Below are 17,999 nucleotides of genomic sequence, written 5' to 3' on the forward strand. Positions count from 1 at the left end.
GCTGACTAAATCAGAAATGATACGCTAATGACGGTGTATTAAATTAGATTTGCTCTACATACTATACTTTAACACTTCCTACCATTTACTGATAGTGCTGGAACAGAGCAGTTGCATGAGATTACTTAAACCTCTCCAGTTTCTGCAGTTGCATCTCTAGAATTACAGCTGATTTTCAGTATGCAGAGGCAAATTCTCCTGGACATACAAGTTTGAAAACAAGTCAGTCAGTCAGCTGAGACCCTCAAAAATTATAAATCAGCCCTCAGTCTGCCATGCAAATGGCCACTAATCAGGGTCTGTGTTTAACAGCTTAAATCAAGAAAACCACAGTATTTTTTTGAAGTTTTCTTCACCCAACTAAAAGACTTCTCCATTTCAACATTTGATTTGGTCTTTTGTCCAGTTACGGTCATGCAGCATTTCTTAATCCCAGAAGACTTATTCCAAAGTAACCATGCACATTATGTTGAGGCAAAGTATCTTGATGAATAAGTCTCCCTTTCACCTTGTAACAAAAAGGAATTACTAATGAATTACCATTACTTGATGGCAATCACTGTAACATTAAGAATGAAATTTCCATGGATCATTTCCTCAATTCCATAATATGTGGCATGGAGTAAAAGCGTGTTTCTTCCACCACTGAGAAGAACCAGACTAAGCCAAATAATCTCAGCTTCCAAGCATGAAAAACAGTGAAGAATTCATCAGGTTAAAAATAACACATTGTTTGCTGAGAGATTAGGATATCTGTTTAAAGTTCTTACTGCAGCTTTTGCATTAATACATAGAATAGTTGAATATCTAAACACACTGCAGTGTTACTCAAGAATTAACACATTCGGCCTTAAAATAGACTATTTCACCTATCAGTATAGCCACAGCAATGCATAGCTAAGCAGGGGCCAACTCACTCTGCCCTACAGATGCACCCTAGAACAAACAAGGTTTTTCAACAACGCCTAACACAACTACTCAGTAGTGAACAATAGGAGAGAGTACATCTGAACATAATATTACACCATGATATTCTATTCAGCTTGAAGGTATAAGCAAGTCTTATGATGAGGTCATAAAGCAATTTTTATACAGAATTTATAAGATCATTATAACAGTAATTTCCACAAGCCAGTGACTGGTTTATTAGAAGACAGCCTGTAGCAAAATTGAAAGCTTAGATTCCCGAGAAGTTCAACTTCAATACCAGCAATATCCAAGACTGAAGCACAAAAATTGGGAGGAAGGTTTAAGCATTAAGACTTATAAATAACCGAACAATGACATTTCAGAATCAGCAACAAAAGAAGTATTGATTTACATGAATTTTCATTTGAAAAAAATCACCTTTATTTGAAGACTAGCTTATGCACAGCATGCAGGATCGAAAAATAACTACTACTCCTGAATATTCACAACAGACACCTACTGCTAAGTCATTAATAAATGACAGCAGAGCACCTTCACCACACATACAAATTGTCTAAGATAATCTTGTTTCTTAACTTAAAAACTCCCACTTGCTTCTTACATTAGTCCTTGTCAAATCACTTTAACTGGCTTGGCTATTTACAAGATAAACCTTTAAACATCATCAAGCAATCGACCAGCCCAAAAGGCACGGTGCAGGACCCTGGCAATAGCCCACACATGCAGGATTGTTCTGCAGAGAGAAACTGAAGTATCTTTTAAGGAGGATCTAGGGAACTCAAAAAGATACATAAATATCAAATATTTTGAGACTCAGGTTCAAAAGGAACTTTGGATCATCTCTCTCAGATATATCCCAGCGTGCTACATTTTAGACAAGAATGTTCCTACTGACCAAAACTGCTTGTGTCTGACAACAAATATGCATTTGTGTACTCTGAAAACCCAGCCTAAAACCAAGCGAGTCAAAACCAAAAATCTAGCCAATTCCTCAGAACCCAGCCAAGAAAACCAGACCAGAACACATTCCAATTACATCTATCAATGCTTAACTGACTCAATATACAATAACTGCCTGATAGTTTTTCTGGAATTTGTCTAGCTTTTATTTTAAGTTACTGGTGGCTCGTACATTTCTTCCTACTAAAGAGTACTTGTCAAAGTAGAGAGAAGTCACAAACAGACACTATTAAACAGAAGTAGTAGCCAACAGGGACAAAAGCTGGATATAATACTTTATGACAAAAGGACTAGCAGTCATATGTAATGTAGTCATCTAAATACACAAATGTGTTCTCTTCAGTCATGAAAGGTAATTTCTTCTGGTCATTTGCCCAGCACCAACTACATATGTCCATATACACAACTACTTTATTACTTCGATAGTCTAGTGAATGGAAAACTACTTCTAAGATACTCTAAATAGTTCTGAACTTCATAAGCATTTCTAATCCAGGTAATCAAATGATCGGTTTATAGTAGTTTAACCGGGACAAGCTGCAATAAGATTATTACTTATGAGTATATGAAAATGGTAAATAGAAATGGAAGTTATAGAAATGCACATTTGTTAAAATGGAATGAGCCATGATAATAAATCATCCTGCAGATGGTGATACCTTACTATGGTCTTCTCTCTCCTCATCTACAATAGATCAATCTTACAAATATTGGGAAGATTTAAGTCATATTTGTCCTATCACGAATGTAGTCTGCAAATACATGATCAGAACGACAGTATTTTAAGTGATTAGAAATACAATTTTGCAGACTTCCTCCAGAGCTTTAACCTGTTGGGTATTTTAACAGCCTGATTTTTATTCCCCCCCCCCCCCCCCCCCCCCTAAATCATCTCTTCTAAACATTACAAAAAGTGCAAAGTTAGTGATTAAGCCAGTTTTAGAATAGATGTTAACACAGTAAATTGTTCATTTGGGGCACGCTAGGGGAGTTGTACAGCAGTCACAACAATCAGGCTCAAAACACAGATATAAGGAACTCCTTGATACTAACAGAATATTTATTCTCTATTGAACACAGTTTTGATCACCTGCAAGGTCCTTCCATCACAAAATACCAACTAATTAAATCAAAATTCATTCCATAAACCTAAAACCAGAATCAAGCATATGCATTCCCACCAGACTGTTTCACTATACACTGTTAAAAACCAAGTTCTTGCTTTACAGCTCTCCAGCATCCTTGTAATACCATCACATAGATAATTGTGAACCTGCAACTTCTTGGTTGCCAGGACAACTGGTTGACAAGCAAAAAGTGCACTAAAAGGGTTTTTTTTTTCATGTGTTTGGTGCAAAGAAATTCTGCATTTCTGGATTTTTAATCCAGCTTCAAAAGAACATTCCCCTTGCTTTCTTAAGTCAGAAGTGTCTATAGGTCAGACATTCAACACAAAGTTCTAAATTTAAAAATTAACGCTGGGCATTTTACCCACTTAAATATCAAATTCTTTCCTCAGTCATGCTGATTTATATTTATGAGCAACTGGGAAATACCTTGCTATGTCATAAAATAAAAAGAAAGGCTTTACTAATTTTTTAATCGTCTTTCACGTGCTGTCATCATCCTTTCTTTACTGCAGAATCAAATGATGATGAATTAGCAGTGCTAAAGGTCCAAAAGAAACACACTTAAAAATTAATAGCTTCACCTGTTTACTGATCAAATAGAATTGTAAATAATCTCACTGGGAAGGAAGCAAATACACATGCAAAGCAAATTACTAAGAAAAGCAAAGCCTATGTTTGCTTCGCAAAAACATGCTAAGTCAAATATTGCATTGCACAATGCTTGATATAAATTCTGAATGAACAAACCGACACAGAACACCAATTCATGTAGGAAATATACTGAATTCTACAAGGCATGTAAGGCATTCACCAAAGCTATGGAAGAGACCACTGAAGTGCTACAGCACATTTTTTACAATTTCTATTACTTTATCTTCAGCAAATCTGAAGAGTACCAAGCTGTTATTTCACTGCTCAAAACGACATTCCCATCTTCAACCAGTAAGATCTTCAACAGAAAAATAAATGTAGCTCACTCCGGGGAAGACTCTTTCTCAGTAAGCACAATGCAGCTTCTACCTACACAATTGTTCTTTCATCCTGCTTTTATTTACTTTTCTTCTGGCACTCTCAACTATTCTGTTTTATTACTTATATGAACACCACTAAAAGGCTTACTACTGGAACTATGAAGATAAGCCTTTGATCCCACATGTTCAGAAGGTACAAATCCTTCCATATATTTTAATATAAAACCACCAATAATTCATATAGAAGCACCTTCCTGCAGAGTACACATCATAAGAAAGCAACATGAGGTAAAGAACCGACAGTTCCTTGAGTATATCGTACTGATAACCAACCCTTTACAATTTCTACTGTTAGCCTGATCTTGTTTCACCTTTTTGTTTGTTCTAACATAACAATCCAAACACAGAACATCAAGCTGTTCTAAAAAAAAATAAAAAGGGGAAAAAATGAAGAGACAAACTTTTATTTTTTAATCACACAACAAACCATACCACAGTCCAATGATGTCACTTACCTTCACATGACTGAAGTCACCAACTTTGCTGCTTTCTTGGGGGTTAATAGGTTTAGTCTCTACTCTTGGTTTGACAACCTGCCGAAAAGGACTGGAGAGCGGAAGTCCTGTAACACTGATTCCATCTAGAAACAGAATAAATGAAATTACTTTTGCTTGTCTAATGCTATGCTTTATTCCCATGCATCTCGATCTGTATTATCAAAGTGTGAGAAAATACACAAGAAGAGATATTAACATTTTATACAAAAAGGCAAAAAGTAAAGATTATTTGTTACGTTTTTCTCTAGAAGCCAAAAAATCTCAAACAGGACTACATCAAAAATCAGTGAAGGTCACAGGAAAGGAAGGTAACCACATTTGAAATATCACAATAGAAATGTCAAAGTTAATAATAGAAAACTAGTTTTAATATTTACAATATTTAAAAAAGAACAATAAAAGTTCATGTTTTTCCACGATAGTGACCCTAACAGCTGCTTAGTATCTTTTAAACTAACTTCCAGTTTTGAGGCCTGAGGGTTCTTTTTTCAAGCATATGGGGGGGGGGGGGGGGGGGGGGGGCGGGGAAGAAGCGATGTTTTTTACTGTCTACTGATGTATAAACATATAAAATATTTCTCATGTATAACAAAGGCATAATGGTAACTAAGGTTCACATTGTAATAGTCAACAAAAAGCTTAACAGAAATCGATATCCTTAGAGGAGTATCCTCAGTTTAGTATTTACTAGCAGTCCGAGTACGTGTACTGACAGAGTATAGCAATAAAAGACAATGTGACAACTTAGTAGTATCTTTTATTGCTGACAAGTTTCTATAACTTGCAGGTAAATAAATACACTGCAGCGTATTTGGATTTCTCAGCCTACCAAAGATACATTCTAAGCACAAATCATTAAAATGTGCCAAAATTACTGTTGAATCACAAAAAGTCAGATAAGAAGAAAATTAAAATAATGAAGCTTTAATGTACATTGAAACTAGATTCACAATTTGTTATTATTGAGATTTACATCCAAAGTCAAAACAAGAGCAGAGGGTTATTTTTCATTGTGCTCTGTCAAGGAAATGCAATCCACAAACACCAATTAAACATAAGCAAAAGCTCATATATTGCAGCAGAGGCATATATCTAAACATAGGGGAAACACCAAATTATTACACAAAACCCAAACATATTCCCTTTTTGGAAACTCCTCCTATCAAGTTATATTTGTTAATATCACACTCCAATTCCATGGATGACCTCAAATATGGACCTGTTGTGGATACATTCCTCAAAAAGAGAAACTAGAAGAACAAGATGGAGCATAAAATAGTTTTGTTTCATTAAAATCCAATTTCCCAGGTATCCAAATGAGAAAAAAAAGGGCACATTCCTTTACTTCCAATTTCCTTCACTAACTAGCTTTAAAATGCACCTTAGTTCAGCTTTAAAGATACAACACTGGGATAAACATTAGATTAGAAGATGCTGATTCAGGAGGATTAATAGTCAAAAAATCCTTAAAATATTTTAATTTGCAATTAAGTTATCTGAAAAAAAAGGTGAAAAGAAAGATTACTATTTCTCAAGAAATTACTATTTCCATCACCAACAGTCATGAGCGTCATCGACTTCCTAAAAGGTCAATAACCTTTACACACTACAGTAAAAGATGTATTCACATACACTGATATCCTTCACGTCAGCAAAGCCTGACTGGATGCTGTATAGTTGTACTTGGTTTAGCTGGGATAGAGTTGATTTTCTTCCCAGCAGCTGGTATGGGGCTGTGTTCTGGATTTGTGCTGGAAACAGTGTGGATAACACAGGGAATTTTTCATTATTGCTGAGCAGCGCTGACACAGAGCCAAGGGCTTTGCTGCTCCTCACCCCACTCCGCCAGCGAGGAGGCTGGGGGTGCACGAGGAGCTGGGAGGGGACACAGCTGGGACAGGTGACCCCAGCTGACCCCAGGGGTATTCCAGACTATATGACATCATGCTCAGCATGGCAAGCTGGGGTGGAAGCTGGCAGGGAGGGTCACTGCCCAGGGACAGGCTGGGCATTGCTCAGTTGGTGGTGAGCAATTGTTTTCATTTGCATCACTTGGTTTTGGGTTCATTTTCCTCTCTTTCCCCTCTTTTCCTTACTTTTTTTTTTTTTTTTTAATTATTAAACTGTCTTTATCACAACCCATGTGTTTCTTTGTCGATTTTACCCTTACAATTCTTCCCCCATCCCACTGGGGAAGGGGAGGGAGCGGCTGTGTGGTACTTCATTGCTGGCCACAATATTCCACATAAACCACAACATTCTCAAGGCTTCAACGGACTTCTGCAGAGGATTGCTGGAAGCAGAGTGAAGATGTGCAAAATGCGATTCCTGCAGTTGCCACAGAACGTTAACTGGCTCCTGCAAGGGCCAAGGCACTGCTCTTCAGAAGATGGTATGAGATACTACCACTGAAGTAGCAGAAGGAATGATCCAACTCTCATAACATTCCTAAGTGCTTTAAAGAAAGGGAATTTTAAGAAAGGAAAATTTTAAAGGAGGGAAAACTATTTTGATGGTTCTGGTGACCTCCACACATAAACAAAAGAACTAATTGCTAAATGAAATACGTATCAACTTTTGTGTGGAGTGCATGAAAAATTGCTTTTTCCCTAGAACCCACAACACAAGTTGTCATATTTATGATTAATGTTCATTTGATGTATGTCTTTGTGCAACAGTTAGGATGGACTTTGGCACACCTGTTGTTTTGCTGCATGGGTGAAGCAAATATCATCATCCCCACTTGGGTTTGCGGAGCAATTTCAGTGCATGCAAACTAGATTATTTTTGGAGTAAACAAAAATAATTCAAAGACTGCAATCCCAGAGAACAGGCACTGTACTGCAACCTCTAATGGGGACATAATAACCTGAACCAACAAGCAGCGCTTCAGACAGATTTGGGTCATGCATGGAGGGGTATTTTATCCAGAAGGCCAGGGTAAGTCTGTCCACAATGTAATGGAAGAGCTTTTAGCAGACTGCTTCTACCTACCAATCTACTCCTACTGCATCATCTCAATCTAGATACAGCCTTTAGTCACTAAATCCAGCAATTCTAAATAAGGAATTATAATGAGATCACCAGGCAATATAAGAATAGAAAAAACCACTGTGATCAGAAATTACATAGTTCATATTTAAGACCAGGCATTTAGTTTCATTAGATGCAAGATCCAAACACAAAAAAAACCCTAACACATTTTCAGAACCACACAACTTGCAGTCTACCTAAATTAACCCGGGTTGCCAACCATCTGATGGAACCAGGTTTTGCCAGTCAAGATTAGTTTCCAGCCCTCAGAACAGACAGCACAGATCAAGCATTTCTCAATGAACAGTCTGAAAGAATTTAAAAGCAAAAGGCTAACACTTTATTTTCTAATGTTTTATCTTTGCTCAAGAATATTGCCAAAGCACTGAATAACCTGTTGTATCAACTACCGAGGGAGAGCAGGACAGGCAGATGAGAACACCCTGCCTGTGCAATGTAACACCCTGCCTGTAGCAATGTAATTTACTAAGAATTAATCAAAACTTACTGTGCATAACTTTCTTTGTCCACCTGAAAACACTGCTTTGGACTGTTCAGTAACACATTTATTAACAGGTTACTGTTAAGGGACAGACATTAAAGTGACTCGCGTAGGCTTACCAAAGTAAGAGAAATACACGATGTAATAACGGTTCCATCTTTTAGATGGCAACACAGGTAAGAACAAAGACCACGATGTCCAAATTCAAGCAATCGTAGTTCCATTTACAAATCCCAAAGGTTTGTACTTTATTACCTTGGTATAATAATCCATGCATTTTCATAGACTGGTTTGGTTTAGAAGGGGGTTTGTACTTTATTACCTTGGTATAATAATCCATGCATTTTCATAGACTGGTTTGGTTTAGAAGGGAGCTTTGAAGATCATCTAGGCCAAACCCCACCTCACCACCTTCATTTAAACATCACTGTTCTTTTCCAGGTTTACTAGTTAATGACTTATAGATTAAAACACAAGCAAACAAAAAAAAGATTAAAAACACAAGCCCTGAAAGCAACCAAAACATGAAGGAGCCATGTCCACATTGTACGACTTTGAAGCATATGCAGCATTAGTGTGGTTTCCTCATTGTTAAATTCTACCTTTATCTCTATGAATGCTGAAACTAAGAGTGTTTATTAACATTAAATATTCAAACATATTTGTTCCACGTGGGTTCACTGCAGAAAAATCAACCAGCAGCATCAAACTTATAGAAAAAAATATCAGAAGAGCTAAGTCTGAGTAGGATAGCTACAAATGGGAAAACAATCATATCGGTTATTATATCTAGAAAACTGAAAAACGTATCAATTAGTCATTTTAATGAATATTTGACTAAATTTTATGAAAGTTCAACTAAAATTAAGCCTTTTCTCTTGTAATATAACTAAATTAAATCATCATGTAGTAATCTAGCCCATGAAGACCAAGGGAAAAGGAAGGGAAATTAGAGCACAGAATAGTAGGCGTTGAGTATACCCTCAGCAAGTTTGCCAATGATACCAAGCTGTGTGGTGCAGTCAACACACTAGAGGGAAGGGATGCCATCCAGAGGAACCTTAACAGGCTTGAGAGGTGGGATGGACTAAAACTCATGAAGGTCAACAGGGCCAAGTTCAAGGTCCTGCACATGGGTCAGGGCACTTCCGAGCACAAATACAGGCTGGGTGGACAATGGATTGAGAGCAGCATTGAGGAGAAAGACTTCAGCATGTTGGTTGACGAGAAGCTCAACACGACCTGGCAATGTGCACTCGCAGCCCAGAAAGCTAAGTGTATCCTCAGCTGCATCAAAAGAAGTGTGGCCAGCAGGTCGGAGGTCATTCACCCACCACCCGCCACTCCACTCTGGTGAGACCCCACCAGGAGTACTGCATCCGGCTCTGGGGCACCCAAAATAAGGAGGACATGGACCTGTTGGAGCAAGTCCAGAGGAGGAGCATGAAGATGATCAGAGGGCTGGAGCACCTCTCCTAGGAAGACAGGCTGAGAGAGCTGGGGCTGTTCAGCCTGGAGAAGAGAAGGCTCTGGGGAGACTTACTGCAGCCTTCCAATATGTAAAGGAAGCTTAAAAGAAAATGGAGAGAGACTCTTTGCCGAAGTCTGTAGTGACAGGACAAGGGGTAATAGTTTTGAACTGAAAGAGGGTTTTTGGAGGAGATTTAGATTAGATACTAGGAAGGAAATCTTCACTAGGAGCGTGGTGAGACACCGGCACACGTTTCCCAGAGCAGCTGTGGATGCCCCATCCCTGGCAGTGTCCAAGGCCAGGCTGGACGGGGCTTTGAGCAACCTGGTCTGGTGGCAGGGGGTTGGAACTAGATGATCTTTAAGGGCCCTTCCAACCCATTCTAGGGTTCTATGAATTTAGTATGGGCTAATAGGAATTTTATTTCTAACTTGCACAAGAAATATCAAGGTATCAATCCACCCCTAGACCAGCTCTCAACATCCCTTAGAAACCAACTGATATTAAAGCAAACATTATTATTAGCCTAAGATTTGAGGAAGTAATACACTAAAAAGCTTAAGAGCTCACCAGCAAAACTTATCATACCTATATTTGATCACAGGCTTTGAAATCTTTTTTTAATGACAATAACCTAAGGAAAGATATTCTTTCCAAATTGATGAATGATTTTCACCAGTCCTGTATTTAGAAAAAAGCTGACAGTGATTGGTACATGAAATTGCAAAGAAAAACATAACAAGAACCAAGCGTGAAAAACTGCATGGTATTATTCAGATTTTCCATTTTGTATATGACACAAGTTTTCATTTCTTTGAGAAAGGAATAGATAATACTTAAAGCAACATCACAGACATACAACTAATGCCTGTCAATTTACCTTTTAAAAACCCATTCTATTGGGGGGGGGGGGGGGGTCGGGGGGAGGGAGAGACAGGAGAAAAAGATTAGTTTAAATTTTTTCTCCGGTGAAGAAGGATTTTTTTTTTTTAATCTCTACATTATACTGTGCAAGAGGACTTCTCTGCCAGAGGCCTCCAAAAAACCTGATGTTCTCTTGCTAGTGATTTTTTTTTAATTATTTACCTTTTTCTGTTCTTTGACTGGGTAGCAAAGATGATTAGACACTGTCTAGCTCCTCTGCAACACATTAAACAGTGACCACAGAATGGAAAAACATAAGCTGTTAAAAGCCCTGGTAGGCTGCAGAACTTAATGATGGCAGGAGAAAACAGGTAATTGGAAAGTTTAAAGCATCAATGAAGTAGTTCACCAGAAGTTTTAAATTACTTGATATGTCTGGGTTTTGAGACTTCCGAAATTTTATTTTCTCACATGAAGTTTAGAGATATGAAGATGCTAGGTCCTCCACAGCTTTCTTTTATCAATCCATACTGTCAAATATCTTGTGCAGCCTTTTACTATAAAAAGAACAATTGTCTTTCTACTCTGTCCAGAAATCTTCCTAATTTCTAGAACCCACACTGAATATTTCCATGGTAACAACACATGACCAACACTTTTTCCATGGTAACTGCAAAACCACAGCTTGCCTTTCCAACATCACAGTCACTGCTGTCACAACAAAGGCAAAATCTCTTACTGGCATTTCCACTCTGCTCTCAAAGGGTAAGTAAATTGTCAATTTAAGTTCACTAACCACTTTCACAGCACACTTCGCAGAACAATCCCCACACATTTCGTATTTGAATGAGGGAAAGTTTACTAAGGGAGTTAAACCTGTACGACCAGGTGACTAAGCACTGAAGCTGGCACAGGATAGCTTCTGTCCCGCTCTAACCCATAGCTCCCTTGTAACGCCATGGGGTACAGCGATTCCTGGTCTGATTCAGGTGACAGAAACATAGACACCTTTCAACTGGCACATCACAACTACAGTGGTCTCAAACTCTGTTGCAAGGAAATCCAGGATACCACAAAAATTTTTTGCATTCCACTGCATCTACAGGTAACTGGCCATACAATGTCATGAGATGCAAAAGCAGCTAAGGTTATAGGTTAAAGCTACAGCTTCTCTGAAGAAGAAATAATTCCAACCCAGTGACAGTACAAACCTGCTTATTGTCGTTTTTTAAAAACACATGAAATGCACTTAATATTATATACAGGGCTGTTTGTGCCCAGGTGCTGGCGGTGGGGCTGGGGGTGGCCTCTGCACAAGCCGGGGGCGCCGGGGAGGGGGGCAACAGGTTTGGGCAAGGGCCAGAGGCGGCCCAGGCAGAGGAGGAGGCAGCCGAGGGGGGAGCAGCAGCAGAGGCAGCCCCAGGCCGCAGCAGGAGGAGGGCAGGAGGTGCCGCAGGCCCGGAGCAGGGCTCCCCTGCAGCCCTGGCGAGCCCCCGCCGGGGCAGAGCCCCAGCCCGCAGCCCGGGGAGGGCCCCAGGCCGCAGCTGGGGGCTCTTTCCTGCAGGAGCTGCGGCCCTGGAGAGCCCCGGCGGGAGCAGGGGGTCCCTGAAGGGCTGCAGCCCGGGGCAGGGCCCGCGCTGGAGCAGGGAGACGGGGCAGGAGGCAGGAGCGGGGCTGAGGGGCTCACACGGGCTGGCACACGGCACAGACCCGCCCCAGACCCGGCCCGGGGGACAGGGGCCGGGAGCCCGGGGGGCAGCTGGGAGTGGGGAAGGGGTGGGCAGGTGTTTTAATGTCTTACTTAGTTTCTCACCATCTAATTCTAATTTATTTGGCAATAAATTACATTGACTTTCCCCAAGTCAGGCCTGTTTTTCCCACGACAGTAACTGGTAAGTGATCTCCCTGTCTTCACCTCAGCCCATGAGCTTTCTCCCCCTATTTTCTTCCCCTGTCCTGCTGAGGAGAGGGGAGGGAGTCAGCAGGCTTGGGGGGGTGGGGCTGGGCGTTTGGCCCTTAGTCGAGGTTAACCACCTTATATTACACACACACACATATATATATATATAAAAGCATTATAGTAATTTCTTTCTTACACGAGTGCTTTACAAGCATGAAAAAATAAGAGCTATGTCAGAGTTTTTGTAAAGTACACGAGCATAAAACATGAACACTAAATACCCCCTCAACCCATTTGTTTTTTGTCAGTCCATTACCTGATAGACATTTCAAAACAAAAAGCCTCTTGGTAGGCAACCTCTCCTACGAACAGTTAAACATTTTTAAAGTACTTTCAGCATGTAGAAAAAAAAGATTTTAAGAAACTCAGGACAGGAGAGTATGTTTGCTAATTCAGCATATGCTTTTTTTTTTTCCCCCTAGAAAACTAGAACCATCTTGTATTCTTCTGAAAGTTGTCGGAATTCTAGAAACATGCTGTCTGCAGCAACAAAGAGGGGAATAACAGAAGAGTAGAGAGTTTCAGGCAATATAATCCACTTCACCCTTCACAGTACGGTGGGCATTAAGGTGCAGTTCCTTCTCTCTCTCAAAAACATGCTTAGGAGTATCCATCACACAGGAGACCACAGATCACAGCACTCCAGACAGAGCTACCAGGAATGCATCAACTCTGGCTCCCAGGAGCATGGCAGAGACAACACATAGCAGACTAAGCACATCTCTGAGACTCCATTGCATCTGAAGAGGATGGTAATAGTAATTAACAGTATCAAATGCAGTATATATAACGATTCCTTCCTGAGGCTGGTGAACTAACTAAACTAGAATTCGAAGTTAGATTTAAAATCATGTGAATACAAGGAAAGGGAGCAAATGAAAGGTAAAGAAATTCATAATCAAAGACCAGAGATTATTTAAGCACGCTACATTAGTGCGAAAATAAAGTGCTTCAGCAAGGAAAGAGAGTAACAGGATGGCAGGTCAGTTAGCCCATGTGTGCCAACAATGAACGTACTGCTATTTGCCTCATGTCTGTCTTGGCTATTTACATTGTAAAGATTCGGGGCCTGAAATACCTGTTATTACATATTGTTATTACATATTTATGTAGTGGTTGGTACAACTGATATAGGCTAAGGTCCTACAGCACTTAGGTACTGTTAAAAAAAACTCTGTATCAGTCAAATTATGAGACAAGACTATCTAGATTAAAAGGCAGCTGGAAAAGAAAAAGGCACCTTATCTTCTGTAAGCACTAAAACTGGAATTTAAGAACTTTGTAACAAAAGTTCGTTAAAAATTAAGCATATTTTTAAAGGTACAGAGTGATGAATTTATGGAAGAAACAGAAGTGTTTGTAGTTAAAAAACCAAAACAAAACACCCACCCACAACTCATTTGCTTAGATTAACAGCGCAACCAAAATGAAAACTGACATCTTCAAACAGCAGAGAGAAAAAGCTTCTTAGAAATGAAGTCACTTCGAAAAAAATATTCTGAGTGATTAAATGTAATGAAGACAACCAAGCACAGTAACACTGAAATGATCACACTGAAATATCTCTGAGGACTTCCATCATCATCATCATCAGTAATACAATTATCCTAATAAGAGTCCTCTAGGCTACTTAGATTTTCAGATGACTTGTCAAGATTACATTTAAATACAAAACCACCTATCTTTCTAACAAAGAAATATATTGCCTATACACTATGTACGTGTAGGAACATTTTAAAGTAAATAAAATCTAGCCATTTAAGTAGAAAAGCAACAAAGTGAGTATGAAACATACAATGGTCTTGCATACCAATACTAAAAAATATTCAAGATCACTGCTTTTAGAAATATGCTGTTATTTCTCTGCAACCTCTTCTCCCTTAGCAGAGACTTAAGGCTTAGATTTACTTCTCTCTTAGCATGTAATTAATTAGTTCCTTTGATGAGTTTATGAATTTAAAAATTCTCACACCTGTCTTTAGGTTCCCTATACACAGGATGAATGAACACTACCATTTTACGTAATGAAGTACTCATTGTAGATTAATTCATTAAGCTTTGTAAAGCATTATCCCCATGTAACACAAGCTTTTATTAAAGAGACTACTTCCCCAACAAGTTACCATATATAATGCAATCCAGAAAGAGCAGCTATTGTTCTTTTCCCATTTAGTGTTGGGGAAATACTGGATCTCAGAAATTGAAGTATGACTGGGAAGGAGCGTTCATTATGCTAATAGTGTGAGCATCCCATTGACCTCTTTATGTCACTTTAACAGGTGACACAGACCTTACTGCTTAACCTCCTTAAGTCTGGCTGTACAAAGTAGACAGACTAGGAGACACCAGGAAGAAACACTCTTAACAATCTTAGCATCAAATTAAATACACATACTGACTTTCCTGACCAGAGAACCAAGAACATACATAGAAAGAACCATGAGCCATACAGCTAAGGGACAGGAGATCTAAAAGTTCATTAGCATTTGCAGCAAACAGATCTCCTAAAAGGAACCTCTAAATCCCAGTCAACTGCCTTCAAGATGTAAGCCCAGTTTTTCTTCATCCTAATTAATGAAATGTCTCTGGAACACCTGCCCAGCTGCTCAAAGTGCTTGCCAAGTAATTAATTCCAAAGAAAATAAACCCAAGGCAATCCAGATTGTGACAAGAACCCTAAATGACATGCTTTAACGGGAGGCACATTCATCTGCAATGTTATCTGGCACGTAATTAGGCTGTATTTGCATAAATGCAATTCCCAGCATGGAAGCTTATACAATACAGAATCGCATGTTCCTGGCATCACAGCTAGGACCTTATGAAATCTAATGACTGGGCAATAAAATGTCAAATGAAATTCAGTATAAATAAATGGGGGAAAAAAATCCTAAACTTATGTGTGAAATAAGAGGCCCTCAGTGTGTCAGACTGTTCAGAAGCAAGATCCCGGAGCTGTGGTTCACAGATTCATGAATCTACCAACTTTATGTTCAGCAACAGTCAAGAAAGTAAGTGACAAACTGTGCATTACTGTATTATTATAAGTAATATAAAACAAAACAAAGAGCATCATTAGGTCACTACACAAATATGTAGATCGCCCGTCAAATAGTGTATACAGCCTACTCAAACATACAGAACTGAAAGAGTTCAGAAGGGAGAAGGCTAATTGATGTAGAACTGTTTCCCTAACAGGGACAACTAAGCCAGTCAGAAATCTTCGGTCTGCAAAAGAGACCACTGTGACAATAACATGAGGAAATGTCGTAAAATCATGACTGAAAGTAGGGTGTTTAGAAGATAAACTGTTACCTGTTCCTTGCAATACAAGAACCAGGTAATATAAGAAGGACACCAGTAAGTGCAAAGCTGCTAAAAGTAATGTAGCTGTGATTCTTCTTGCCACAGCATGGTGTACAGTGCTGACAGAGAGAATGAAGAATTTTATGAAAGAGAAACCCACCAAGAATGACTAACGATGCCTGAACTCGTATCAGGATCTGGAAGTTCCTAAGCAAACAACAGTTGGAGCCCAAAAGTCTGAATGGAAGTAGCATGTAGGTTCGTGATTTTCCCTATATTCTCGTAGAGGCATCTGCTCTTAGCCACTATCACAGCTAGGATAGTGGACTAGACTGTCATTGATCTGATCCTGTACAGCCACTCATGTGTTTTTGCTTCCTTTAATCTAGACCACCTAACATTTTTCTTTATGAGACAGTATACCATCAACACACAAGAATCAGATCAGCAATTTTGATTGATAACTTAGTTTACTTTCCAATTGGATAAGTGTATCATCAGAAACACCAGTAATTTACCCTTTCTGTACTATGTCCTGATTACAAACAGCATCGAAGGAAACAATTTTAGCATCAAATGAAAACAGATCAAAGTAACAGATGCCTTGCTAAGGGCATTACTTTTAAAATTATTTTGATCATCATTGTAAATCTGGTCTTCAAAAGAAAAAGGTACCACAGCTACCATAAGATTAAAAGTCATGTCATAGTTGCCATTGATTTTTCTAGCTCTTTACTGTTCTTTACATCGGGATCTTACCTGCCTCTTCAGAAAGTACAATATTTGTAAAGTTAAAAGCAATATAGCAAAATTAAAGTAGCAAGTAAAAATGTCAGTGTACTTAGCATCTCTAATAACACTTGCAAAGTACACACAGTACAGAGCACCCAAAGATACCAAAGTTCTAAAGAACCAATAACAGATTCTACTCCTTTATCATCTCAATGAGAAAAGTTTGAATTGCTTCCAGGCTTCAGTTACACAACCTTTCAAAGAAGCTGTAGACAGAAATAACAAGGTAAAAATGTGCAAAGACTTTGTTTGTATGTGGTCCCATATAAGTTAGATACTGCTGAAGAAACAAAGGCCCAAATCCAAATCTCACAGCTGTTTGATGCCAATACTGAGAAGTATGTATGTTATCTTCTCCTTCCATAGAATATTTTATCTGTATGTTATTTCATCTGAAAAACTGCTGGGCAAGTGCACCTTCAAAATGTCTTTAAAGCTTTTTGGAGACATGGCAAATGAAGGAAATTTTATTTTTTTTATATAGATATATATATACACATATATATATTTAGAAGTTACAAAAATGAGATCAACAGAACTGACACTGAAGACAGTAATGTCTAGGTTTTAAAATACTGACTTTGGTAATTATTTTTCAACTTACATTGATAGAGTTCTTTCTCGTTTCCATGACTCTGATTTCTTTCCTATTAATATGAAACTGTCAACATACAAAAGCTAAGTTTCCAATAATAAAGTTCAATTTAAATTTTGAATCAACTTTCCTATACCCTTTCCATACAATGTAATAGATAGTAAGTTGAATTATGGTCTAAGAAAAATTCTTAAAAGCAAGCAGTAAGCCATTAGAAGTTCCATGGAAAAGAGAGGGGTCATCTATCCATAGGGTACACAAGGACCAGGAGTTCAGGAATCTGTAAGTAATTCAATATCATCTGCTCCTGAAACAGTAAAATCATCCTACAGTTAGCATCGGATCTGCACCCCTGCCCCCCAGTTCTGTGAATTTGTAGCATAAACTTGTACTATGCAGAATTACATCTCCTATCAAGGGCATTTCTCAAAGCCTCAATTCCTTGGCAGCTGTGTTTTCACAATAATATCAGGGTACAGTCTTCCTCCACTATCAGTTTTTTCAAAAAGTTCTAAAGTAAACCTCAGAGTAGCAATGCTATGGGGTTTGTACAGTTAAATCCTACAATGTTTTTATAATTTATGTATTTTACACCAGTGATTTCTGTCTAAATGCATTTGCAAGATAACTCACAGAAATCAGTCCTATTCAACTTGAATAACATATGCATGTGACTTTTTTTTTTTTTTTTTTTTTTTTGTAAAGATTAACTATACTGACAACTCATACCTGCAACTGGATCCTGGGAAACAGTCCAAAAAATAATGGTACTTTTTTTATTGTTGTTGTTAAATACAGGAATAGCTTGTTTTGTCAAGTTAATTCCATCAGTGCAAATACATCAGGCAATTGAAAAAACAGAGTATAGCATTCACTCCAGTGAGACTGTGTGTTTATTATAAAAAGGAAATCCTTATTACAAGTATGT

At 38.6% G+C, this 17,999-nt stretch overlaps 1 protein-coding gene across 11 annotated transcripts in view; it reads right to left on the reverse strand.

The window, feature by feature from the left end:
• Positions 1–17,999, reverse strand: part of TRAPPC9 (trafficking protein particle complex subunit 9) — a gene marked incomplete at its 5' end in the record, with an annotated part of 509,504 nt that overhangs the window by 396,469 nt on the left and 95,036 nt on the right. For all 11 annotated transcript variants that reach the window (XM_080377735.1, XM_080377732.1, XM_080377736.1 and 8 more), the window contains one exon: positions 4,507–4,631. In XM_080377735.1, coding sequence (XP_080233861.1) covers positions 4,507–4,631 — 125 coding nt within the window. The remainder of the gene's footprint in view (positions 1–4,506; positions 4,632–17,999) is intronic.

Source organism: Falco punctatus (assembly GCF_963210335.1).
Source record: "Falco punctatus genome assembly, chromosome: 3".
In the NCBI taxonomy this organism is placed as follows: domain Eukaryota; kingdom Metazoa; phylum Chordata; class Aves; order Falconiformes; family Falconidae; genus Falco; species Falco punctatus.